We start from the raw sequence: 25,445 nt of genomic DNA on the forward strand, positions 1-25,445 counted from the left end.
ATGTGTTTGGTTTCAGACCTGGAGAAAAAGACACTGGCAGGTCAACTCTACAACAGCAGTCTACTGGATCGTCTCATTCTGACCCGAATGAATGAGATAATTATGCTTAACAGGCGAAGTGGGATCTTGAAACCAGTTTTGGTTTTGCAGCTAATCTGTCAGGCAAGGATTTGACGTGGTTAAACTGTACAATATTTATTTATTTTATTATCACGTGTATTTAACGGGGTAGTTTAGGAAATATCCCGATTGGCTTCCCGTGGCTTTGTCAGTCCCTCCACCTCTTTGTCGTCGATTGAAATCCTTCAATAACTACTGAATTGATCGCTAACCCTAATGGCCGATGATCCTCTGACTTTTCAATGAGCAGCATCATGGAAATTAGCAAATATTAGCACGCTAACACGTTAAACTAAGATGGTGAACATGGTAAACAGCACAACTACAACCTCAGTGTCATGGTTTGGCGTGATGGACAATTTATGTTTGAACACGTTTTGGACTCTTGTGGTTGGACCTTTGTTTCATTTCCTGTTTTATTATGTATTAATTCCTGACTTTGTGTCGTTTCCCTCCTTTGTGATCGTCTGCCCCGCCCTAATGTGTTTCACCTGTGTTCGATCACCTTTGCCTCCCTACTGTCTCTTTAGTCTCTGCTCCTACTTGTCTTTGTCAGCTCGTCCTGTTCGTTTCCCTGTGTTCAGATTTTCTGTTTTACTTCAGTTTGAGTGTCCTTGGTTCACCTTGTATTTCTGTATTTGGACTTTGGTTTCCAGGCCTGGAATCCTTTCTGTATAAATCACCTTTTTTTCATGCCCTCTTGGATTGTCTGCATTTGGGTCTGACACACAGAAACACCAGCACGGCTGTGGACTGCAAGTCTAGTCATGTTTACAGACGATTCAGTAAATGTCAGATACAGCAGGCAGAAAAAAAAAAACAAGACAGGACAAGATCATTGATTTTACATGGAGTCATTGTCCAACTGTTGGTCATTATGAAATTGTAACATAATCTCAAAATGGAAATTTAATTGACGAATGTCTAAAATTTACTGTCCAGTCAGTAATCTGACTGTCTGCATATTCTCCATGGCTGCAATGCAACTCAGCATGCACATTAACCTGCTCATATTTTTTTTTAAAACCTAGTAGATTATTTTTGGTTCGTTTATCATTTCTGTCAACAAAATGGAGTTGGTGCTGAGGTGCCGACGGGAGCTTAAGGCACATGCTCTGCAGCCGTGGAGAGTTCGCTGGCAGCACAGTGGTGAGTGGAGCCGGTCACTGAGAGGCGCCAGGTGAGGTCTGTGCTCGACACTCGGGTCAGCCAGCAAGTAAAATGATAAATGCTCTCGATGGTGAGAGTGATGAATGAGAGATGGTATATTCGCTGTCATTTCAAAAGAAAATCAAATGCTCTTGAGTAGTAGTTCTCTCTTTTCAGAACAGCATTAGTGACACCATTAGAAATGAAATTGCACCAAACGATCCTGCACCATACGTCCACTCACATGTCTTCTGGTCTTTCTCTTGTCAGGAATATCAAATCGACATCATCTTCGCCCAGACATGGACAGACAGCCGTCTCAGATACAACAGCACAATGAAAATACTGACTTTGAACAGCAATATGGTCGGACTTATTTGGCTACCAGACACCATCTTCAGAAACTCCAAGAAGGCCGATTCCCACTGGATTACGATGCCCAACCAGCTGCTCCGGATATGGAATGATGGGAAGATACTTTACACCCTGAGGTAAACCCAGAAATCAAAACAGATGTGCATTTACCCCCCTTATCTATACGTTTTAAAACCAGTTCTTGTACCTGCTCCACCAGTCTTTCAGTAGCCGCATTTCTGTTGCAGTTTTGCGCAAAATAGAAGCAAGTTTTTTAGAGAAGTCCACAAAACACGACTGTGATGGTCCGTGTTTCCATTAAGTGACTTTTTCATCTGATGATAACAGTCCAATTAAACATGGCGACGGATTTCAAGCATTGGGACGATTGCATCAATCGCAATAACAGATTTTTGTGAGATAATAGTCTGCCGTGTTTTTTGATGCCATGTGGCTACTAAAGTCATGTCATGTGACTTAAATATGGAAAAAGAAGAACCACCTCATGAGTGTATTAATGTTTTTGTTTCCATGACTTTTGTGTAGTTAACATTAAGTAGGTTAATGGAAACGCAGCCAGTGAAAAGACCAGCAGAAGAATCGATGCAGTTTCAGCTGTGGGTCAAATACAACAAGCAACTTAGAGAAAACTTTTGGGCTTTGGGAAATTATAACGAGAATTTTTCACAATTTTCTTGCCTTTTATTGACAAAACAGTTAATTTGAGTAATCTGGAAAATAATGAGAATGAAGTTAATCAAAAGTGAAAATAGTCATCAGTTGCAGCTCTAGTTCAAAGTGCCCAGGTCTTTACAAAGTTATTGATCATACAAAAGAAATGAATGTGCATGTGATAGACGTTTCACAGGTTAAAAATGATTATATAAAATCATACAACCGGTGAAACTGGCTGACAACCTAATCGAATAACAATTTATTATTAGCTGTTTCTCGCCTGTACTTGCTCCATCACCAACTTATCGTGTGACCGAGGGATTACTCTGGAAACATTTGTGCGAACGTGGTCTGAAGTATCTCTGAGTTTCTCACACTCTCACTGCAGAATCAGTTTTTATAAAGAGCAGTTTACCCATGGGAAATTAGATATGCACCACATACATATACGCAGCATTTATACACCTGGCCTCAGGTCTGTTTGTTCAGCCCCATAAATTTGAGAACAATGATGTGGATAGGTTTTTGAGTCGCAATTAGTTGTTTAGACGTACTGTAAAAATATCAGCCAGAATAATGAGGTATACTTCAAACACAATCCAGATAGCATAATGTGTGTGTGAGCTGCGGCAGTCACAGAGAGTGTCTTACCCTTTAGTATAGTCTTTCTTCCTATATTCTATTTTTATATCTCATGTTTTATATCACAGTGACGGAGTAAGTCCAGACACGTCATAGAAAACAAAAGATCAAGTTAAAAACAGTGATTTATATTTCAATATACACATTTCTAGTCTTGTCATTTTCTATTTGTGCAAGATAAAATACATTTCTTGTGAACTAATTGCAGAAGTATCTAATCTGTAGTGTTAATATACAGTACGGAAACAGCCATGGGTTATTATGGGTTGGGGAGAATAACGAGACTTGAAATAATTACATTCTTAAATAGGATTTTTTTTGGCTCCATAAACGTGTAAGTAGTGTAACCATATTCATATATACAGTCTATATACAGTCACCACCACCACCACCACCACCACCACCACGGGAACCAATGAGATTTATCAATCAACCAATCCATTTATATTGTCTGAGACTCGAGCAGTGTTATCCTTATTCACTAAGAAATGTATGTAAGACAATTTATGATGCAAACACTCCCTAAAAAGAGCACCACAAAGCAATTAGCCCCTGTTATTATCAATTGTAAGAGCAAACTGCCTGCTCAAGCTTCAAGACCAATTAACTGAGGCAGCCACCCACGTGCCCCGAAGCACTCTTTGTAATTGGAGCACTCCACATTAGTTTAAAGTGCTCCTTCAGTAATGAGCATCTTTCGACTGTCCTCATTCTTTTTGGCAGTCCTTATGTTTGAATGTTAAGACATGTCCTGATCTTTAACTGATACCGTTAGTTATGACTTTACCGTGAAGACTGTGTTGTGCATGTGGGATCTGTATTACTTGGTGTTGGAGCTGAGGGACTGTAACGTTTCTGCAAGGACACAAATGTGGAACAAGTGAAGTCACAAACAAAACCCAGGCAGATCCTCCCTCACTCCCTCACACACTTCCACTGATATAGATTCTTCAGGAGCACGCAAACTTTGAGGAGTAATATCCGTAGATGACTGAGAGAAAGAGAATGAAATGTCATTTGGCATTAATTTTGCATCGGCTTGGCCGGAGTAATCAGAGATGACATTTTGTGATATCTGTGCCTCACCCACATTCATAGTATTGTCCGAATTCCATGTTTTAATGAGGTTCAAACACCGTACCACAACTACAGAGATTTTTTTTCCCTCCCTTTTCTTCTTTTGTTTTTCTGTGTCGATTCCTGAACATTACATTAAATTATTATTCTAATTTCCTTGGAACTGTTGATGTGGATTTTATCTTTCACTTGTAGCTCAGCAGACAATGCTAGCACATCTGTGAAGGTACAGCGTTACTTTGAGCTAAATGCTAACGTTGGCAGGCTAACATACTCACAACAACAATGCTGATGTCAATGTTTACTGCGTTCACCATCTTAGTTTAGCATGTTAATGTATCATTGCTAATGTGTGCTAATTAGCGCAAAACAAAAAGTACAAAATCTCCAGTTTGAGTAACAGATTTGTGAATGTAAAGGCTTCTCCAAAACTCAGGTATCTGCAGGTTTCTGATTGGACGCTGCCAGTTGCAGCAGAAGTAGAGCCACATTCTGATTGGCTCCATTCAAACAAATGAGGGAGCTTCATTTTTTTTGCACATTCATTTTTAATAAAAATGCAGCCCATACCAAACTAGAACGCTGCTTTCAACACACTTTGTTTTTTCTGTCTCGATTGTTTTTTTCAGTCGGATGATTTGTACCTCAACGCTTCCTGTAGCTTCTTTTCCCCCTGAGATACTTGCTTCATAAACTGGTTTTTAATTGAAGATCAGCAACATTTTAGCTTCATAACTGCATCTGCAGGTTGTTTGTGGTCCCGCTAGCTTTTAGCTCACAGAACCTACATGTGATATTTACAACGGGCTACAACATAATGACTGTCGTTTAATGCAGTGTGTAGAAACGATGTTGCAGGAAGGTATTTACCTTATTTCCCCCACCTGTCGATCAGCGGTGTGGGGACAACATCTACGAACATCTACAAAATCCAAACAAAACACGGAAACTCACTCATCAAGACACAGCTTCAAAGCTCTACTCGTGGTCAACACCTTCGACAGCTCTATTTCATTTTCTGTTGATTGACTAAGTGGTTAATGCAGCAGTGGTTTCAGCTGTAATATGCACATCACAGATAGAAGCGGATCAACGGTCAGATATTTGAGTGTGATGTTTTCTATCTGAGGTTAAAGCGTCTGTGACATTTATTGAAGGGAATTCTCCCCAACCCCCTTTAGGACATGCTCACGTTAATGTCCCATTATTTGAACTGTGTGAGGCCAATGCAAATAAATCTTAAAGGTATGACACTTTGACAGTTCGGATAAAATGAAGACAAACCTTTTAGTTACACATTAAATGACTTACATGCAGCAGCGCATCAGTAAAGATTCACTCTTTTCTTTGCAGGCTGACGATAAATGCAGAATGCCAGCTGCAGCTGCACAACTTTCCGATGGATGAGCACTCCTGTCCGCTCATCTTCTCCAGCTGTGAGTACGCCTTCCACGCCGCCCTGCTCTCCGTATGAGGGGGTGGGGCTTTTACATGTCTGTGTGCAGGGGCCCATTTTCTCATAATCTATATATGTACGCATGCAAATAGATGAAACACAAAAGCAAATTCAGGAAACAGCTTCATGAGTTTGACACTACACGTGCTGCAAATACTCACAACACAACAACATACACAAACACACTGCAAACACAACACAACGGAAGTGTGTTTGCACTTGGATGTACCTGAACCTGTTGTTCGTCCGTTGTTGTCTGTGCTACTCGCAGCACGTTTCTATATTAGGTTGTGTTGTGTGTGTTTGCCAGGTAACGTTACCTTCTTCGTTAGCTTAGCTACAAACCAGTCCTCTCCTCTTGTTACCGTAGTTTTGTAAAAACAATCTAAACAACTAACTCTTGCTAGTTTTTACTCTGTTGTGTTTTGGATGCCGTGTTTGTGTTCATGTCATTTCATTTCACATTTTATATTATAAAGACGCTCTGGTTTCCGCCATTGTGTCTTTGCCTTGGCAATGCGCATCCATGAATTTGGGAGGCGGAGCTTCTGAAGCAGCATTGAAGGGAGGGGTGTATTTGTTTTCAAGAGTCTCGATCCAGAATCGTTTACAGCAGTGTAAAAACTATTCCACTGCACTTTAACACTTTAGAGACTTTGCTAAAGGAAAGTTTGACTCACCATGTTGCAGCTGTTCCTGCCACATTGTCTTTGCAGCACCTGTGACTGGATAAAATATTTATAATGAACACAAATATTAATCTGAAATACATGCTGTCTAACTCACACTCTCTAACTACTTGTTACAGTCTTGTTTTTTGAATAATGTATTTGGCTCAGTTCTTGCTAGAGACACACACATCTCCATCACTGTACATTTTGAAGTGGAACTTTGTATCTCTCAGTGACATAAGGCTGTGTACTCAGTATTACTCATTTTTGGACAATCAGACCTTTTCATTTCCAGGTCATTACTGAGAGCTATCCAATTTCCTGCTGCTGCAAATGAATCTCTCCATTGCACGGTCGTGAAAATCCCTTTTACACTTGATACTTCTGCTGAAATTGCCAAACTGAGCCACTGGCCTATTTTTCTTTTTTTAAATAGATAACTGACAAAAACATGCAGATGATTAAAGTGCAGTTACGGGAGCTTTAGTACAACAGACTGTGAGAGGGAAAAACAGATTTCATGTGTCTGTGTATCGGATACTGATCAGAACTTGCAGTTTTTCACAACTTCACAGAAAATACACAGGCAATCAAAAGTTGAAGAAACAGTCACAGAGTCCGTCTCGAAACAAACATGTCAAGTTCCAGTGTGAACACTGAAGCAGGTTTTATGAGCTGTAGTCATACTTCCTGTCCGTACTGGCCACAAAGAGACGCTTCCTAATGTATTTCATGGCACTGAGGTTTCAGCAGTCGGAGTTCTTCAGATCAGGTGAGTATCTACAGACAGGTGAGAAATTAATGGAGAAACTAAATGACGATGCCCCCCCCCCCTATAAGGCACGAGGGGTCAGTGCCTTCACAGTGACCTGATCTTCAACCCATGTTGAACACCTGTGGGAGATTTTGTACCGACGTGTTAGACAGCGCTCTCCGCCACCACCACCGCCATAACACCAAATCAAAGAATATCTCTTGGAAGAATGGTGTTCACCCCGCCCCCCCCCCCCCCCCCCCCCAGTAAAATAAGCAAGTGCAATGTTAAACTGTTAAAGAACTTATAACTTCAGATAAAACTTAGGAAGACATTTTCTACACTGAAGGCGGCCTGTGAACTTTGTCCCTGTCACTTACATTGGGAAGGGATTTCTTGATGGCCAGTATGAACGTAATTTGATAAAAATAAAAATCATTGTTTATATGTGTATTTTCATTTTGGGATATCAATATGTTCGTGATAATAATACATGATAACAATAATCATTTACAGATGATGTTAACCAGATGTTAGTTGCTAGCTAGCTCAGTAAATTAAACACCTGATGCAAAAATCAATCAGCCCTGTTTATTGTTTTTCAGCATTAAACAAAATGGCCAAATATGACCAGAGATATTAAAAGTATAGCTATAAACCATATTGCTAAGTTTCTACCTGTTGTCTAGTAGGTAAGTGTAAAACACTGCTTTTATTCTGAAAAGAATTGTCTCTTTCTGTTAAGCTAACGTTTATTTCATTTTATGAATGTGGTTAGCTCATGAATGCATCATGAATCGTGCCGTGAGCCCATTACTGATGTTTTATGCAAATGTCTTACAGAATATTACCGAGGCATTGTTGCCATTCATAAACGTTTGCTCGGTGTAAGAGCTGCTGTCGACAGTAAACTATTATTTTCTGAGCATTTTGAATTCGAGTAGCAACTGCTGAATCTTTAATGACGCCATTAATAGCAAACGAGGGAAGTGTGGCAAATGTTAATGGAACGAATTCATCAAGCATGTTTGAAAACAATTAGTAGTTTGGGTAACATCTTCCTCACAGTTAATGTTTTTCTTAATTGAAAGCCTATTACAAGTTCTATTCAAATTGCTATCAGCCAAGATCATAACTTTGTTAGCTTTTCTACTCGAAATGATTATGTGTCTGTTTAAGACCGGAAAGACTCAGGAAAGTGCGACACCAAAGCAGAAATGGCATCATTAACCCATCATTAACCTCACATGATCGATTGTAAAAGCACTCCCAGGCTCTGTGCACATCATGTGAAGGTCAGGCCCAACATCAAGATGGATTCAGTACATTATTGAACCAAAGCTTTCATTTAATCTACTTTCCTTCTGCCTCTGTCTTCATTCCAGACTGTCTTTTCATTAGCCAGCCTCCAGCACGACGCAAATGTTGCTCTGGGTGGCCCTGGGTCTGTCTGTACTGGGTATCCATCATTAGGATGTGCCATGCAGCACCAGGGGTCACACGCACACACACACACACACACACACACACGCTCTGTGTAATTGCAGATGGATACCCACGAGATGAGATGATTTACAAGTGGAGGAAGAACTCTGTGGAGGCGGCTGACCAGAAGTCCTGGCGTCTCTACCAGTTTGATTTTATGGGCCTGAGAAACACGACAGACATTATAAAGACCACAGCAGGTAAGAAGCTCTGTGTCATTTGCAAACATGTTGCTAATAAGCTGGAAACGTGTTGATATTCGGCATCAGCACAGCTAAGATAAGAAGCAGCATTAGTTTCAGTTCATTATTATTCATTCATTCATTCATTCATTCACTCCTTTATTGTGCAACAAGTTTCTAAAAAGGTCTGACACAGATGTGCAGCCAAACTGGTTCCAAGAGAAGGAACTTCCCTGCCAACGCGCTGCTACCGGCCACAATCTGATTTCATTTGTTTTGCACAGTGAATTCTTTGTGGACTGTTTCACATGCGCTTATGGAGAGTGAACAGGCCGATGTCACCGATGTAAAAACAGTATCGCTAAGTTTCCTGTGAATCCCTTGTGTGATTTGAAGCCAGTGCGGAGCGGCAGACGGCGCCGTCAACAATGAAAACTACAATGTAATATATAGAGGCAATTACAATGTAAATATTGTATCAGAAACTGGCTCTGACTTTATGAACATCGTAGAGATTATAACGTCAACGTGTTGAGTGAAACGTCTTTGGAATAAACAAAGTGACCACGTGTGGATTTTCAATTATTGTGCGCATCAAAAACATAACTTGTTAGAGCGTGAGAAAGTTTCCCTGTGGATCGATTTCTACAATTTATACCATCCATATCTGAAATGCAGTTTGGTTTTCCTAAGAGTAATAATAACAATAATAACTGAAACCAGCTGCAGAAAGAGAAACGGGTTATAAGAGAGGAAGCTGTTTGTGACTCGGCTCTTTGTATTTTTAGAAATGTTATACATCATTTGCATACAGGACTTCTCATGAATCCGAACCTTTACACTGGAAACCAGTGGAAACCACATGCAGGACTGAGCTTTAACCCGCTGGGCCCGTGTGGCACGTCTTGTCTTATGGTCGTCGGCGTCTCATCCGAATACACGCAACACCTAACACAACTGTAATCGTATGTAATGACACAAGCTCACACAGTGTCCCTCTTCACCTTTGGAGGTAGTAGTTTGACCAGAAACCTCAAGGTTCACTCGCTCGATTGAGGAGCTTTCAGCCTCAACTCATGGGCTTCATCAGCTCATGGATCTTGCTTATTTGTCATGAGGGTGAGGAAGTTTATTTCAGTATATACAGTGGATTAATACCGTCAGTACACACTTAATCCTTCATAATGAATATGAATTAGATAAGTACTTAATTAATTAATAACTCAGACGTGTGTGTGTGTGTGTGTGTGTGTGTGTGTGTGTGTGTGTAAAGTTTCACATGGAGCTCTGTTGTCATTTACACAGGGGACTATGTGGTGATGACGGTGTACTTTGACCTGAGCAGGAGAATGGGTTACTTCACCATCCAGACTTACATCCCCTGCATCCTCACCGTGGTCCTGTCCTGGGTTTCCTTCTGGATCAAAAAAGACGCCACACCAGCCAGAACTGCTTTAGGTACCGTGGACTTCCAGCAGCTGTATCCAAACTGCGACAAGAGCGTGTGTGTGTGTGTCTGAGAGTCCAACTTTTGAGTTTCCATTTTCACATTTTAATCGTGTTTTGGCTTTGAATGTGCATTTGAATCTTTGCGTGATGTTATCTGCCCTACGTGGATATTTGTTCGCCACTTAACTTGAGTCGCTCCATCTGCTTCTTCTGTTTTGTTGTGCTTTTTCCCTCCTTTGAACACACTCTCTATTTTTGTTGTTGCAGTCCTGTGGAGCATTTTGGTGAAGGTAATTGATTTCAGTCTTTTTTTTTTTCTTTCTTTTTTTTCTGTCTGTTTACATTTTATCCGTCATTCACATGTTTGAATGAGGTTTTAGACTTAAGAAGAATCTAAGAATTTATATTTTTGGCTCTGTAATAATTTGTATGGATGCACGACTTGTACGCACCCCTTAATGGAAACAACTAATGCGTTGCACCCTCTCAACGGTGAGCCGCTGTGTCCTGCTGCTTGTGTTGTCGACTCGATCCTGTGCGTTCTCCACGGATGAAAGGGACAGACGTAGTAAATGAATAACGAGCGATATTAATCAGTTACGTTTTATTAAAAAGCATCTGGATCAATTGCATGCAGATCTGGAGAGAGAACTGATTGTAAAGGTGCAGGGGCAAGTGTGGGAGTAAAGATGAAGCACTTCACATGTGGAAATGGATCAGGGTGAGTCAGCCGAGGGCAGCAAACCTTTGACTTCAGCTTTCAGCCAAAATAACAAATAGATTACTAACTACTACATACTGACTTAGCCCTGTAGCAAGATAGCACACACACTTTTTTTTTTTTTTTGTGGGAAAGCCATCACATACGTTGGGCCTTGAACCATCCACAGTATGTTTCACACATTTTATACCGAGCCTCAACAACAATTTCATCCAGATTGAGCCGTCAGTGAAGATAAATGCGTTTGAGAGTTTCCCTCTCTGCAAACCTGCTCGCTCTGTTGTCGAGAGCAGAAACTACAGGATGTGTGCCACGGCATCAGCAGAAGGCAGGTAAGGGTAATCACTGTGGCAAGCAGAGGCTAAAGGAAAAGTGTGAGATGTCCGCCTGAAATAGATGAGACCGGCTTGTTACCATGGCAACCTCGGTGAAACAGTGGCAGATGTTTTGTTTTTTTTCTTATCTCTATAATGCTGATGGAGGAGGGAGAGAGGGGAGAATGAAATTATACTGTGGTGCCTGCTCTTTTTTTTTTGTCATGTCTGTCAATCAATCAACGTCTTTCTGTTTGTCAAAATCCAATTATTGGCTTCTAACTTTACAGCTAGGTGCCACTGTTAAGTTAAAGTTATTTTCACCATAAATGCGGGAAACTTAAAGCTGCACTGATCAGTACTTTTATATCAACTGCTCCCTGCAGTTCTACCAAATCCCCAAATTTCCAGGATCAGAGGACTGTGCTCACAGTTTTGGTTTCATGGACTGACACTTCAGTGTTTCGGTTCACTGTCACAGCTGTCTGGAATAGCAACTGGAATAAAAATTAAAATGTTCTATTAGGCAAAGCAAATAGAAATTGTATATTATAATGTATCTTAAATTCTCGTTTTTTGTTTGTTTTCAAATCTGTTATGATAAAATATTCATACTGGTCACTGCAAAAAGAAGTTTTTAGAATTTTTCCCATTCAGGTTGTTTTAAAATTTTCTGGACATACATACAAAAACCACATGTACGCCATTTCCTGTACTTAAATTGTTTTTTATAAACACAATGTTTTCCAAAGCGATCCAAGTCACAGTGAAGTGAAAATACAAAATAAACCAAGACAACCTCACAGAGCTTCGTTCATTCTTATCATTATAAGTTTAGCTGTTTACAAAGCAATAACAATTTTACAATCTATGAACAGAAATAATTTGCGTTTGTGCTCAACGTTTCCTTCAGCATCGTTTAATATTCTCATTATTTTTTGTGAATCTTTCTGTGAACTGTTTCATACTGTTTTGATATTGACTAATCACAGTGTTAGAGCCTGTGGAGCCTCATAAAGACTCTATAGTCCGATATAGTAGAAACACGACTTTGTACTAAAGTAAAGTGATGCGCGTTTTCACCTCGGTTTCACAATCAGTGAAATTCTTCTTCTTCCTCGTCTTTCTTGTCGGTGTCTGATCACTTGTGGCACAGACAGTGTTTTATTTATACAAACTGATTGAGGGAGTGTCTTCATCCATTTATGGCTAATTATGGGAGTGGAAATGAAACTTATGCACATGTGCCCAATTCTTCTCAGTGAGTGAGATTTATAAAGAAGAACCATGCGTACGCACGGCTTTTATAATTCTGATGAAAAGAATGTGGAATGAACACTTCTGGTTTTCCGTGTACACATAGTTGTAGTTGTACGTGGCATCATCTCTCTCTGATGGGATTGTACACATTCTGTTATTTTGCACATTTCAAACTATAATGACATTGAGTAGAGGAACACACGTCCACCAAGGCCAAACAATCCCAAACACGTCTTTTCATCTCAAGTGCTGATTTATTTTATTATCTTTAATCCTCAGTAAGACAGCTGTATGTATGGTTGTATCTCCTGTTGTGTGATGAGCTCCAGAGTTTTAAAGTGATGATGAATGATCTTGAGTCAAACACAACGCAGACCTGTCAATGCCTCGACTGACCCGGATCCATTAGGTTTGTGTAATCCTCATCCTCATCCATTTTGAGCACTCAAGTCAAGTTTGATTTTGCACTCAAACGAGTGACAAGATTTTATTTTGTGCGTTCTTTGTGCACGCTCTCCGGAGATTTAAATCTCAAAGGGGACAAATGTTACATCAAACACAGTGAGCAGAATCATTCAGAGGAGTGTGGTGTTGCTATTAATGAACTATGAGCTTCTTCAGGCAGAGGAAAACATACAAATATGACCTTTAAATACAGTTCAGTGTCACGATCAAACTGAAAATAGATCCAGCACAAACCTTTTCCATTACTGTGTCAGCAGTTCCTCGCATGAGTTTGTCCTTTCCTCTGACCTTCAGGTATAACCACAGTGCTGACTATGACGACTCTCAGCACCGTGGCCAGGACGTCACTACCCCGAGTGTCTTACGTCACCGCCATGGACCTTTTCGTCACCGTCTGCTTCCTGTTCGTCTTTGCCGCTCTGATGGAATACGCAACATTAAATTACTACTCGTACAGCACCAGAAGACCCAGCTGCATGGAACATAAAAGATCAGTAAGTTTGCCTTCAATCAGTTTTATACAGATCTATTATTCCCGCAGCAGTTTTTCCTTAAAATCACCCTTAGTGAACTTGTAAGAAAATGATCAAAAGTAGATTGAGTCGATGTCAGGATTACTGTCACACACAAAGAGTAGATCTCTGTGTTATCACAAGATGGAAGTGAAAAAACCTTTCAGGGTTGAGATGATGTGATGCTGCCCCTTTTACGCTGCTCTGATGAGACTGTTACTATTTTAAGGGACACTGCATCAGTCTCAACGAGACAAACAGTTCGTCTGTAGCCCGTCAACATCTGAGGGACGGGAGCTCAGACTGTCACCTCATGTTCTGTCCATAAAACCATCGTTCCAGTCTCTACAATGCACTGCAGACTGAACAGTGACCGATGTTAGCATGAAATTAGCTCATTTAGCTTATTTCATTGTGTTAAAAATGAAATACAGTTAAGATAAGTCATACCACCATCCTAAATAAAATAGTGTTTGTGTTCGTGTTTGCATTAAATTAACAATCGATGCAGGATTTATGTGTTTAATGGCAGATCGAGAAGCTTTACTTTGCCCTGCCGTGCGCACCTTCAGAGGACGGTGGTTAATATCTAAAATACTTTATTTACATGTGTGCAGTACTCAGGATATTCTGGCCTAATTTTCATGTATCTGATGTATTAATGCTGCAAAAATGTAAATAAAATAAATAATCTTGACTAAGAGAGGTGCAGTTTATTTATGCATGAACATGATTACAGACAGAATATCAGGTGTGTAGTGTTTCCTGTTTAAAAAATGTTTCTTTGCCTCAATTTATTCTATTTATATACTTTTATACTGTGCAGGACTACACCAGTAGATGAAACACATGTCAGTGTAGCCCTGTAGATCCTCTGAACCGGCCCAGAGAAGAGATCATACCCGACATTCATGCTTCAGTTCGTCCGTCATGCACGTTAAGGACAAGTTGAATGATGCATGTTACAAGGAAAATACATGGAAGATAATGAATATCTGCAGGACAGAATTGAAACATGAATTTTGATCATTCTTTTTATAATCTCTCGTTTGTGAGTCACCTTTATGGAGGTTTGGCACCAAATTGCTGGTGTGCATCTTTCATTTTTTAGGTGTTGGGTTAGATAAAATATCGACAGGTAGAACCCTTGATACAAATGAAATAGATGGATGCACAGGTACGATTTTCATGTGTCAACAGCCTTCAAGTTCCCCCTTAAAGAATCCCTATAAACGATCCAGTCTCCACCAGGGAAAGAAATTAAATCAGTTTTGTTTCCTGTGCTTCTGTATGTCTCTTCCTCTTCTCAGAACTACTCTGTCCTGGATGTGCGACCTCCACACACCGTCATCGCTTTAAACAACTCCATGTACTGGCAGGACTTTGAGGACGCTTGTGTCTACGAGTGTCTGGATGGAAAAGACTGTCAGAGCTTCTTCTGCTGCTTTGAGGAGTGTAAAGAAGGCGCCTGGAGAAAAGGACGCGTCCACATAGATCTACTTGAACTGGACGCATATTCACGCGTCTTTTTTCCCACCTCCTTCTTACTGTTCAACGTGGTCTACTGGGTGGGCTATCTCTACCTTTAGCACGCTGCAGGAGGTTTCAAAAGGAGGACAGCACAACAAGTTTAAAAAGGTAACGCCAAATAAACTCAGTGACCTGGAGATGAGCCTGTGCCGAGCAGGGAGGACAGGATGGACTGCGTGCTAGTGACAATACATAGACAAAAGACAGAAATGTGCTTTGTACTGTTACCCCAAAACTTCTCAATCAGGAGGATGACTTGAGATGTAGGGAATGTACAGGCGCGTTATTATCCAGCCATCAGTCAAATCCAGTTGATGAAAATCCAAGGACATTCAAACCATTCATAGTGCCTTCCTCTGGAGGGGTAGATAGTATCTGCTACAATAATCAGGGAAAAATGATTTATAAAAAAAAATACAAGAGCCTGGCTTTGACTGATTATGGCTGCTCTCATTCAGAGCTTTGAGTTACATTTATACAACAGGCGTTTGTTGTTAACAACCACATGAAGAATCATTAGGTTCCTATCGCTTCATACTCACTTTCGGCCATTAGGCGTGACTCATTCCTCTGGCTTGCAGCACGATTAGTGCCCCTTATAAGTTTCAGTAAATAAATTGGTTTCCAGGGAAGAAAGATCTGAATAGCCTTACAGCAGAAGTAATAATTTGTGCTTTATTAGCATATTTCTCTACGTTTTAGGGCATGAAGTCAATTATTCTAATGGTTCTTTGTAATTTAGATAAGTTTTTGTTTGAACAGGGACAGATCTTTCATTAGGGGATCTTTGGTGTGTACACTGGGAAATAAAATGATGGGAAAGTCCCTTTAATAATTTGATAATTGAGCACAGATCATATTTTTAAAGAATAGTTTTAAGATATTTGATGCCACTCTGTTAATACTAAGATTGATGTGACTTTCGTGTCTGAATGCTAAAAAGAAGCTGAAGCCAGCAGCCGGTTAGCTTAGCTTAGCATAAAGACGGAAAGTTTATGTACTAGTAGTTGGGATATTGTAAGGGTTGTAAACAAACAAGCTGTGATGTATTAGTTGGCTTTATTTTTTTACTTGGACAGAGCAAAGCTAACTATTTGCCCCTGTTTTAAGACTTTATGCTAAGCTAACCACCTGCTGGTTGTAGCTTCATATTTAGCATTCAGATATGAGAATCAATCTTCTCATCGTCACGTATTTTCCAATGAAATGAAATGTGAAATGAGATCAATGAGTATTATTGTTTTGATAGGAGTCATATATAAAGGACTGAGTGAGTGATGAAGTTACACCGCCGAGTGTTGGACTTTTCCCATTGGCTGTTGCTCTTTCAAAATGATTTGGCGCTAACAGTTTCTGTGACGTGGTCATGGGCCATTTACAGAGGATCCACAACAGTTTTCAACAACTGTATTTCCTCGCATAGTGACCGTGACCTTTAGTTACCCCAACTGCAGTAGGTAACTGGCCTTGATTGCTATTGGTCTGCACCTGTTTGCCCTGCATAACCAAGACTCAAAACTTCCTGTAACTGTTTCAAATTAAAAGCCCTCTAGCGTTTCAGTGGACAGAAACCCTTTATTTCATAACAGGACTTTTATTTCTGGGCTGACGTGCTGCAGTAAGCAGCTGTGTCCGAATTCAAGGGCACCGTCCTTCAGAGGACGTGGTGTTTTAAGTTGTGGCCCCTTGACAACACGTAACTTTTTTTTCACAACAACTTGAGATTTTAAGGCCCTTGGTTTTAACAGTTGTACCGTAGCTGTTGAACTGAGCTGAAACCCAATACTCTATCCCTGCTGTTGTTTGCTGCTATATAATTCATTATCAAGACGCAATGAATCTTGGGATAGGTTGGGCCGTGAAATGGGACAACCTAGTTACGCCGCTGTGATGCAATCGCTCTTCAAATGCAGCCTCCAAAGCATGCGGCCCCTAAATTGGGAATGGCTAACGTATTGTCTCATTTCCAGTCGCTGATGTTTCTGATTTTCTGACCAGTTCACCAATGTGGCGGCCAACCGGGATTTCACCTGGAGCTCCCGATGACCAGTCAGGATAGACTACGGGACAGTCTCAGAACATTATGCTATTGCATTGTGAGATTATTTTTAAAAATAATTGTTTTGGAACAGCTGCCCAATTGGCGCTATCCATGGTACTGAAAGGGGGATTTAAATCTCTGGCATGTTAAATTAACATTTAACTATTTGTTTAGTTGTGTATGAACACATCCCCCATGTTATCCGCATGAGGAAAGGACAAGGTACTTGATTGGACGAGTAAAGACACTCTGCTCTGGACTGTGATACGATTTGATTTTACCTGCACACACCTATACATATGTTTACCCCAAGTCTTGTTCTCTTTACGGGAATGCTTACATTTTTAGGGGTTAAATATAATTGCAGAGAGTAGACATAACAAATGAGTTTTTGTTTACCATGTGCATTGTTACAGATTGGGGCCTTTCACAAAAGATGCATATTAAGTGTTATTTTTCTAGATGATAGACATACTCACAACGTGTATTGGTGTTGCACAGCAGCCTCTTCTTGCCAGAGCTCTTAGCACACAGTATATAAAGTGAATAATAAAAAGAATTGTCTCTTCTTTCAGCTGTTAAACTAACAACAACCCTACAGTTCTTTTCCTAACACAGTTGGAGAATGGGATGCCACGAATTAAACATAACGGGCGTTATTTGTACATTACTTTAGGCACAAATATAATAATCCCACTCGTTAGGTTCACTCATCTCTGTTTAGCCGTTGACTCTTGTTTGCATGCAATAGACAATTAAACATTATCCTGAAGAAGCTGTAACACGTTGGGAAATAGAATCATAGTTTTAATATGGACTGTCAGTATCATAATTTGATTTCCCTGTGTTTAGACTTGGCATTAGCAACCGTTGAATTGCCTTAGTGTAGCCCTCCCAGAGCTGAGATGAACAACAGAAATACATATTTACCTCTGATAATAACCTCAGCATGGTGAAGACCTCACTGCAGCGAAGGCTACTTCTATGCCTTGGGCAGTAACTTAAGTGGGACTTTTTATATCCCTTTTTTGAGCTGTTTTCTTTTTATTATATTTGCAATATATGTGCCAAATATTTCACATATGTGCCCAGTCACTCATGTTTTCAGGCAAGTTTGAACAACCCTAAAACAGCTATATTAATATGTTTTTGATACTGCACACACAGTATAGTGTGGTGGTAGAAACCTTTAGAAGAAAAAGAAATGTATTATATGTAGATAATGTTGGCTTTTGAAATGTGGTGTATTTAGGGACTGCCAGGGTTGATGCTGCGTTCACACTGTGGCAGTCTGCACTAGAAGTGAAACTCGACGCTCATTATTTCCACTAGGAGAAAAACAGTAAACTCCGCCAGCACTGGTGTAAAGTGCCACCTACTGTGCCTGCAAACAAGACAAACAAGATACTGAATGAAAATGGATGCAGCCACATATGTAAGTGCACATGCTCATCACGTCTCCTCAGCAAACACTGACAGCAGCTCTTCTGACTGTCTTTTTGGTTCTGTTGTTTGGCATTTATACCAGTTACCATACTTTATAACAAACACAGAAGTTAATCTGCCACATGTGGCATTTTGTTGGCCACAGTGTGAATGCAAACCTGTTGTTTTATAGCACATTTTTGCAGGGCTTGTTGATTCATTACTCTGTTGAGCCCAGATGTTAGTGTTCCGACTCCCTTCTCCTAACAGTTGAAGGGAAATGCAATAAGGTATTCTGAGTGGTGCTATACTTTACAATAACTCTTGCATTTCCATGTTGGTGTAAAAAAGTGATTTAAGTTCCAAGAACACGCACTTTTTGTGGCGGTATACTGTACGACAGATCTCATGCTGGTTTCCTCACCAGCTGAGTCACGTCACATTCATTTGTAAGTTTGTATTCTGCCAAATGGGCCCCGACTATTGAAATCATACTGACTGTCGACTAAACAGAGTCTAAAACACACAACTGCAACAGACACAAGACAGTTCCTGCAACACTTAACTAAATAAAACTGAGGCGTAAAAGGTCAAGAGTTATCGTGAACATGGCTCCATGGCAGTTTGCAAAGATCATTACTATCAAATTTTCAAGTAAGATCATATTTATATGACTTAGAATTGGCTTTCCTGAAGAAGTGAAACTGCCCAGAGGGAGTGTTATAACCTCTTGTTTTGTAAATGCATGTAAATGTTTGTATATTCCGAGGCTGGTAAGTAAACAGCTGTTAATGCTAACATTGGCAATGTAGCAATAGCAAAACTTACAAAGAGCTCCTTTAAATTGGAAAAAAAAAAGATTTGAGTGCAAGTGTTGCTCTGCACATAAGGGATTTACATAGAACATTCATGGATCCTCATGAGTGATTTGATTTCGCATGTTGTCAGATTCGGACAAAACGAAGTGAATGTGCCTCTGATGTGTTAAACTGATAAACTGGTCGTCCCCTCTGCTCCCGACGAGAAGTCTGAGGTTTTAAAAAGCCAAATTTCCACCCTCCTTCCCGTATTTACTTTCCGTATTGATTTTAAGCAGCATGTTTTTTCCAGCTGGACAGTTCACATTTTTCATTATTACACCGGGAGAAACACAGGGAGAGATTCAGGCTGCGATTTGATCCCGGGATCATGTGGGCATGTTCGTGGCTCCAGACTGAACCAGTGAACCAGCGCTGGGCACCGTGTCATCTGTGCCAAGGATCAGCAGGATTTTATGCTGATGGGGCAGGTGGGTGGGGAGTTTAGAAATTAAACTTATCGGTCTGCCACTAATGTGCTATGTAAACCCCTTGCAAAGAAAGCAATGTATTTTATGAATTTGAAAGTTTTGTCACTTAAACTGAGAGTTTTCAGAGTATTAGTGCAATTTTGGTGACTTGAAGTACAATAAACTCACTTCAGTCAGATTGCACTGATTCTAAGCCACATCCAGTAAATATTATTGTGTGAATAAGCCAAAGACATTTCTGTTTCAGTTTATTCTCTGATAGTTGAAATCATGTTTGAGGAAATTGTTGTGTTTAAAAAAAAAAAAAAAAAAAAAAAAATAGTCCAGCTTCCATGTATTCAGTGCAGTACAGTGAAGTGTCATTTAAATGGAAACTATGAGCGTAACAGAAATAATTAGCCTAGAAATGCTTAAAGATGGTATTTGTCATTTCATCCACTGTTGTACTATTTGTGGCAGAAATCCAACTGACAGCTCCTGTGTGCTGGAGACCGACGCGTGTCTCTGCAGCTGGACACACACTGTGTTTCTACCACTGGTTTTCCTTCTGTAGCCGAACGTTTGCGCTCTGCGTTGTGTTTCAGCAGTGGTGAATCATATTTCTGTTGACATGTATTATCTGCTATCTAACTTACTGTATACAAAATACGCAACTGTACACTTTTCCTGCTTTTGTGTTGTTTTGTTTGGTTTTTTTTTCCATATTTTCTGCTTCAGTGTGACACACGGTAGATATTTCATTACTCAGTGGTACAGTCAAGTGCAAGTGTTGAGATTGTACGCCTCAACAGCGTGGTGTCCTGTGAGTGGGGTTGTTTTGATGACATTGCTCCTTCAGTATCTACAGTCCATTTCAGATTATCATGCTATTTTCATACCTATGGATCTGAAATGGGCATTACTACCAAGGACCAGAAAATATCAAATAAAGGTTTGTTTTTTTAAATAAATGTACATTAGTGCAATCAATCGATCACTCTTGCGTTTCAAATGTTATTTGTTTAAAAGCGTTTAAATTCAGGCTATATTGGGTTTTATTAGAAAATGTGCCTCCTAATAGACAATGTCTTACCTCAGCTGCTCTTTGTGCACCTCTGGTGTTTTGTCAAAAATAATTGCTGGACAAGATGAAATGCATAATGGGACATATTAGGGAACTTCTAACTACAACCTGCAAAAGAAAAATGAGATCACCGCCAGTCTCCATAGTTGCACCTGAGCAAAAATATTCAAACCCTTTATTTGTTTCATGTCATTTCCGTCACCCTACGGGAGAAAAGGAACAGAACAGTTTTCTTTTCAACTTAAAATCAAAGCAAATTGAACTACAGTCTTTCTTCAAATTCAATTGTACATGTCTGAAATTCAATAAAGGTTTTTCAACCTACAGGAGTAGACCAGTAAAATCATTGTGTGTCCATTGGAAAAGCTGTTTACTCACACCACAAACAAATGATGGAATTGTGTTTGTCCTTTCACCACAAAGGCAAAGTATGAGACTCATAAGCCTCATATGCTCAGTGTTCGATTCATGAATATAAAACTCCACAAAAAAAGTCCCTGAACGAGGAAGTTTAAAAAAAAAAAAAAAAAAAAGGTCAGTTTGTCTAAATCGCAATTAATAAGTAGAAATATAGTTCTAATGAAAATACCTGTAAAGTGCACTGAGGAGGGTAAGAATGGGGTTTGTGTGACAGTAAGTTCTTGCTGCTGCTTCTGGAGATAAATGCTGCTTTTACATTTCTCAGTGTGTCTGTTCAAGCTGTGGGCACCAGCACAAATAAAAAGTCAAATGAATCTTGAGGCAGAAGCAGTCATGAGGTAAATGAGAGGATTTGGGGTTTTTTTAAAATTTGGGTGAAATTAAACTTGAATTTTTGTTCATGTTTCCCTGAGGATGAATTATAATAACAGTTGTCCTCTTACATAACATCTCATGTTATCATCAAGCCAATGTCCAGTACCTTTGTTTATGACTAAATACACTGCGATGACATTTCCATCAGCCCTGAGCTGAACTTGACGTGACAACATCAGCATGTTAGCATGATGATATTAGCATTAAGTCCAATGTCATTCTTCCTTTAGCTCTGTTTTGGTGTCCTGTTAGAAATATCCAGGTGTTCTCTAAATGCTCCACAGTGTTTACCAGTTGCTAATTTTGTGTGTCTCCATTTGGTGCTGGGAAGACAGAGAGAGAGTGGAGTGGGTATCTAGAGCTAAAATTAACTCTGTACAGAGCTGAAGGGAACGTCAGAGCCAAGCGATAATTCTCTCATCACTACGAGCGACCCCTATCATATTAAACAGTCATTTGATATATTGTTAATACTGTATAAATATATCTCAGGGGTCACGGTGCAGACTCTACAAAAATGTCTGCACACATACTCTCTCTGTCTATGACCAGGCTTCGTACAGATATTTCATCCCGGTCCGCAGTGTTGGTCCGGTCGTATTTCTGCTCACAGATCAGTCTCATGTTAGTCAGACCAAGCCAAAAAACATCAGACACCTCACCCTCAGGCTAACTCAGGCCTGAGACCAGTGTTACCATGGTAACAATCAATGACACCTGCCCTAACCAGTAGCACCAAACAACAAAAAACAGAAAGGAAAAAAAAATAGTAGATAATTTGTGGCTTGCTAACATTGTTACGGGGATAACAATGAGAAGGGAACCACAGCCAGATTTTTCTTTTTATTGTTTCACTCCTGTAACTGTTGAATTTCTCTAAAGGACAAACAGTTTCTGCTGAGGTAAACAGAGCTGAGTGGTTGGATGTTGTCGGCCATTTTTAATTTTTTTTTATTGGAAAAAGTCTTAACCCAGAATTCATTGTGTCACAGTGCAGTTCAAGAAGGTCAAGAGCTAAACTTCTTTGTGCAACAGATAAATATAGATGTCTGTTTGAAGTTTGACTGTTTGCTCTGTCCTAAACATCGTTGGTTGCCATGGCAACCTTCTTTTTTTTTTTTCCTCACATAATGGAATAAAGGGAACTAAACATCTGATGGCTGGCAGCGAGGGGAGGAATCTGACTTGGGTTTGTCAGTTGGCCTTGACAACATTTTTCCTTTTTAGAGCAATTTTTTTATGGTTACCAGATTACCAGTGGTGAACTGATTCACACACACACACACACACACACACACACTCCTGAAGCTGAATGGCATCAACACACTCACGTAACGCCTGGAGAGATAAGAGATATGAAACATCACAAACATTTTCCAGCACAAAACAAAACAGATCTTGCATTATGTGCTCTATTATTTATTTTTTTTTATGAGCTATGAATTGAAGAGTGGTGTTATTGTTGTTTTAATTTGGCCTCTTCTGAAAGTGAACCATTTCCATAATCTAAGAGATGTTAGCCAAGTATATATCTCCACATCTTTACCACTATAGTCTGAACGTTGTCTTCAGAACTCTGGAACGTGCCTGAGAAGTAGAAGCATGTCATATTTCCAATGACCTCTTTTTGTCTGCTGTCTTTTGCATATACAATAGATTTTCATGGGGTTTACCTTCTTCTCCCCTTTTGCTTAATGCTTATATTTGTCTTTTGCTTTTGTGAAAGACACTTATTACTGTCTTGCCAAGAGTTGAGAGATGAGAAGATTGTTACCACTCTCATGTCTGTCCATTAAAATAAAAGGCTTCTGCCAGCAGACAATTAGCTTAGCTTAGCACGGAGACTGGAAACACGAAGGAACAGTTGGCCTGGCTCTGTCCAAAGGTGGAAAATCCATCTACACAAACTGTTAGCTTGTTTAAAAAGAAAACTGGTGTGTAAAAACAACAAGTGGTGACTTCTGAGTTATTACTGTATTTGGTGGAGCAGTGACTTCCTGGAGTCTGTTGTCCGTTTTGCTGGGAACCTACAGTAGGACATGTTAATTAACAATATTAAGGCAATATTTATGTCAAGGTACGGCAAGGGGGATTACATCATCATTACATCCACTTGGACTCAAGGATTGAACTGATTAGAATCTGGTGGTCAAAGGTCAAAGGTCTGCATCTTCACTGGTCGGTGGAGGCGTACAACCACAAGGCGGTATTTCAAGTTTTCTTTTAGTTTCTTCTTCTTCTTCTTTGGACACAGCCAAGCTAGCTGTTTGCCCCTGCTCTCAGTCTTAATGCTAAGCTAATCTGATCGGCTGCTGGCGATAGCTTCTTACTTAATGGCCAGACATGAGAATGGTATCTGATTTCTCCTGTAACCCCCGGCAAGAAAGCAAAGAAAACTCAAACGGGAACTATTATTCTCATTTTGAAAATACCTAAAGTGCCATTATGCAGCATTTTCTATAATTACAAAGTAAATGGAGTTAGATCTTTTTTTTTTCTGCAGATGGTGAAATTAGCTTCAGTATCAATTTAACAAATGAAGCACAGGGCAAACAACTGAGCAAAGATTGTCCAGATTTAACCAAAAAAACTTAAGTGTTCAATAAATAGACATTAATGCCAGTGGCCCCTGATGTTCCTATTGATGCCATAGAGCAACAAGCTCTAAAGAGTTTCACGCATGGACTCACATGAGTGACTCGGGCTGCTATAATAGAAGATTCACTGCCGTTGAGGTCTGTTGAGTTTTAAAAACAGGAGAGAACCTGGGGGAGGAAGGGGGAGGAAGGGGGAGAAAATCTTGCTGCAGAGGTCAGAGAGGTAACAAGTCTGACTTCTTTGCAGAGTTGAACATCTCATTCGTAGACCAAAGAATAACACTGTAATGTATGGACTTTACTTTTAAAGTTATATTAGTCAAGATATTAGTCCAGTGAACCATGGTTGTATGTTGTACCTGTAGCCATCGAATGTCTTTAAAATGACGGTTATAATCTTCAAACTTTTCTTTTATTCCAGCTGTAACAGATGGCTAGATGTATTTTCTGAGCTGTGCTGTTATCAGCTGCTCCAACAAGCAAACGTAAAGTAAAAGTTATGAAGCCTCGTCTCTATGAAATCAGTTTTACTCTCCTGAACCTCCATTAAATCCTCAAGTTTCCTCTGCATTTCAAGCAGCTTACCAAAAAAACAGGGCCAACCAAGGACCACTAAAGACCGAGCTTGTTACTCCGTCTCCTGGATGAAATTCCACCTATCAAACGGTATCATTTATTTTTGTGAAATTATTAATTTTTTTCTGAGTACAATGCAAGGAATCACACAGTTAGATGAATAAAAGCACAAGCAAGCAAGTAATTCCTGCTGTATTAAATTGGCTACTCCACACTGCACTTTCCCATCATCGCTCAGACTAGTGCTTTGAGACTGAATAACCTCCACATTCACTCCCTTCGTCTGTGACTGTGATCAACACAAACATCTTTGCTGTCACTTTCAGTTTTAACTGTTCTCGGTGTAAGTCTGCCGACGCAGTAATGGCGGCTGTGCTTGTCCTCAATGTCCTCCACAGTGACTATCACAGTTCAAACAACCTTCCAGCAAAATCACCAGCTGTTGCTTTTAGGGAGGAGGAAGCTGTGTGGTTAACTAGAGTGACTGCACATTGTATCCTTGGGTTCAGCCAGCTGGGAGCAGGTGTAGAGGAGGAGGGAAAGGCTGTAGGATGTAGACAGATAGCTGCTGGAATAATCCTTTCCTCTCCTCACACTGTTTCTCACAGACAGTCTCACTCCAAATTAGACTGAGAGCAGGACTCTGCTTTTATGTGGATGTTTCCAAGAAACAGGTAAAGCAGTTCTCACAGACCACAGGATATATTTCTTGGTATATAAGTATGTAATAATAAATCTTTTCACATACTGACTGCTGGCTTCCACAGCTTAGTGCTTTTTGAATGTCCTGTGCAAATAATAGATTATTCAGTTAGCCTGGTTCTGTCCAAAGATAAGAAACATC

At 40.0% G+C, this 25,445-nt stretch overlaps 1 protein-coding gene across 1 annotated transcript in view; it reads left to right on the forward strand.

The window, feature by feature from the left end:
* gabrg3 (gamma-aminobutyric acid type A receptor subunit gamma3) overlaps positions 1 to 20,543 on the forward strand; it is a 41,041-nt gene extending 20,498 nt beyond the window's left edge. Inside the window, exons 4-9 of the mRNA XM_023413307.2 lie at positions 1,540 to 1,760; positions 5,371 to 5,453; positions 8,446 to 8,583; positions 9,871 to 10,023; positions 13,069 to 13,268; positions 14,597 to 20,543. Of these exons, the coding sequence (XP_023269075.1) occupies positions 1,540 to 1,760; positions 5,371 to 5,453; positions 8,446 to 8,583; positions 9,871 to 10,023; positions 13,069 to 13,268; positions 14,597 to 14,875 (1,074 nt within the window). The 3' untranslated portion in view covers positions 14,876 to 20,543. The remainder of the gene's footprint in view (positions 1 to 1,539; positions 1,761 to 5,370; positions 5,454 to 8,445; positions 8,584 to 9,870; positions 10,024 to 13,068; positions 13,269 to 14,596) is intronic.
* The last annotated feature ends 4,902 nt before the right edge of the window (positions 20,544 to 25,445 follow it).

The sequence above is a fragment of the Seriola lalandi genome, unplaced genomic scaffold (genome assembly GCF_002814215.2).
Source record: "Seriola lalandi dorsalis isolate HSWRI2012SDOR001 ecotype SW California unplaced genomic scaffold, Sedor1 jcf7180002054511, whole genome shotgun sequence".
Classification (NCBI taxonomy): Eukaryota; Metazoa; Chordata; class Actinopteri; order Carangiformes; family Carangidae; genus Seriola; species Seriola lalandi.